At 36.2% G+C, this 2,500-nt stretch overlaps 1 protein-coding gene across 13 annotated transcripts in view; it reads left to right on the top strand.

The window, feature by feature from the left end:
• lrrfip1a (leucine rich repeat (in FLII) interacting protein 1a) overlaps positions 1 to 2,500 on the top strand; it is a 73,382-nt gene that overhangs the window by 26,732 nt on the left and 44,150 nt on the right. For all 13 annotated transcript variants that reach the window (XM_037539443.1, XM_017706617.2, XM_017706616.2 and 10 more), the window contains one exon: positions 405 to 455. In XM_037539443.1, coding sequence (XP_037395340.1) covers positions 405 to 455 — 51 coding nt within the window. The remainder of the gene's footprint in view (positions 1 to 404; positions 456 to 2,500) is intronic.

The raw sequence follows: 2,500 nt of genomic DNA, 5'->3' as shown, positions 1-2,500 counted from the left end.
TAGTTTAAAAAAAAAAAACAAAAAAACATCCGTGTTTTGGCTACAGTTGCCATCATAAGTACTTTCAAATCCACTCACAAAAGTGAGTGCCCACAATTGCTAGCATGTTGGTTTTTATTAGCTGAACTATGAAACAAATTTATGTGAACTCTCTAACTGGGAAAATCACATTGCTCTCAAACATGCTTATTAATCATGCACAATAATCAGACTATTAAAAGGATTTGAACTCTCAAAACTTTGAAATCCTAAAGCTGTTTGTGAGTATACAGTGGTGCAGTCAGAGTGAGTTCTCAAAACTAAAGGAGTTCTCATTTGTTGGTGGAGCACGCGTGGTCTGCTTCAGTGAAATCTGTGCTAGCTGCAACAAATTGTGACATCATCTTATTTCTCTGTCTTTCCAGATGTCAGAAGATGAAGAGTGGACATCAGGGGGGAGCAGGACCAGCCTGCAGGTCAGTGGTAAATTTTTCTGTGCATGTACACAGCCTTAGATACGCATGTGTCTGGTCTGAAAGATCAGGATCTGAGCTGATTGTAGAATGTTTGACAATATTTGGTATATTAAGCCAGATGCAGATTCTGATTTTTGGTTAAGGCTATTTTACCACATTATTTCAATTTTGCCACTGTCATTGATATGAAAAAGACAGACATTATCCACAACTTTATAAGTAGTGTGGTGGAAGTCGCTGGATGACAAGTAATAATGAAGGTCTCTGAGTCTGGATCAAGAGTGAGTAGCAAGTTTATTAAAAGTGATCATAACAAAAATGTATTCCCTCTCCCCTACCTCCTCTCTTTCACTGTGTGTCTTGCTTCTTATAGCTTTCTGTTGTTCCCCCGCCCTTACGTTCCTCTTATGGCAGTAAGCATTAGTCAGCATTGTTCTCAATCGTACACCTTTCTCCTACATGTTTATCTTATATGACCTGCTTACAGCAAGCAGCCAAGGCAAAACATCCAGTTTCGACCCGTAGCCTTGTGGCTAGGCGCCACTGCCTTGCTGCATCTATCTTCCCACTCTGCTTCTGTTCTCATAGCAAGGTCACTTCCCCTTATCTCCTGAGACACAAAACAATCCCGCTACCTCTCGGCCACTGTGACATTTAGAATCATCCTTAAGCATAAAAGCTCAAAAGTCATATTTCAACACTATTAAATACATTTCCACGACAGTAGTTAAGAAAATGTCCAGATATTTGGACTGTGGAACAATTTAAAATGGGGAAATAGGCGGGGGCGATAGGGTAACGTAATCCGAGATTGAAGATGATTGACCCTGATGGCCAAGCTTCAAAGGTGATAATTACAGTGTTGGAAAAGAGAACTGATGGAGATCTAGATGTAAATAATTGAACTTTAAAAAGGTTCCTAAATAATGTTGAATAATATGTATACATAATGTTTTATTCACTTTAACTGTAAAAAATAAATAAATAAATGAATAAAATTATTACAGGGGATTAATTAACTGGTAAACTGTGGTAAATTCCCCACTCTGCTGGGGTTATCCTAAAGTGCCACATACCATCTGAGAAACATTTTTAGCATTTTCCATAAAGCTAAGTAAGTTGTACAATTTTAAAACTATAATACTTATAAAATAATGCCCCACGGGTGTGTGTAGCTAAAATGTTTAATTTTCGTAAATTCCTTGCGTGTTTTGCTGCTGCAGCTACAGTTAATCCTTCAGTAAACATTTAAACTTATAATTACTATGATTCAGTATACTATGGTATCATATGATTATTATGGTTTCAGGCTTTTTATTTCATGTACATGAAAATTGTGACCAATATGTGATCCTACATTTTCTTTCCTCCTCCAAGCTGGGCTATGCTAAAATAAACATACTGTTTTAAAGGTCTCTGACTGCACATTATTTTACAGTGGGGGAAATGCAGTTTTGTGAATCGATTTATAATAGCAACCAAGAACAGATAATTTTTTCCAAGCTTACAGAGCACTGTGGTAAAGAACAATTTAGTCATAAAATATCCCTTTGTTATTAGCATCTGAAACATATGAATTTGCAAAAACAAATATCAGTCTTACTTTAAGTCTTAACACAATTTTCAATGTATGAAAAAATCCATAACATCATCAAGGCCTCTTGAGCGCCCTTTTGGTTTAGTTCTGCAGTAGGCATAGAGGAGTTTGAAATATGGTTTTGAGTTTAAATTATAGTAAAGTATATTGGGAGAACAGTCATACTAGCAAAAGTAAATTAACCAAGTTTACTTTGCTCTCCTAACTAATTTTACGGTTAGCTGCATTAGAAACTGCCACAGAAAATCCTAGGAAATGACTATGGCAAAGTCATGGAAAATTTGCTTGTTTTTGTAAACTCCATGGCATTTTCAGTAATATGCTAGCAACAAGCTAACAATGGTGGGTATTTCATATTATTCTGGCCTAAATACAAGCTTTGTTTGGCTGTCTGTGTATACAAATAAATGTACCCATTCCTAATCATTTTGTATTTTCAGTCTGGCAA

This window comes from Pygocentrus nattereri, chromosome 6, assembly GCF_015220715.1.
Source record: "Pygocentrus nattereri isolate fPygNat1 chromosome 6, fPygNat1.pri, whole genome shotgun sequence".
NCBI classification, from domain to species: domain Eukaryota; kingdom Metazoa; phylum Chordata; class Actinopteri; order Characiformes; family Serrasalmidae; genus Pygocentrus; species Pygocentrus nattereri.
The sequence above is the reverse complement of the archived record's forward strand: the minus strand, read 5'-3'. Positions and strand labels throughout refer to the sequence as shown.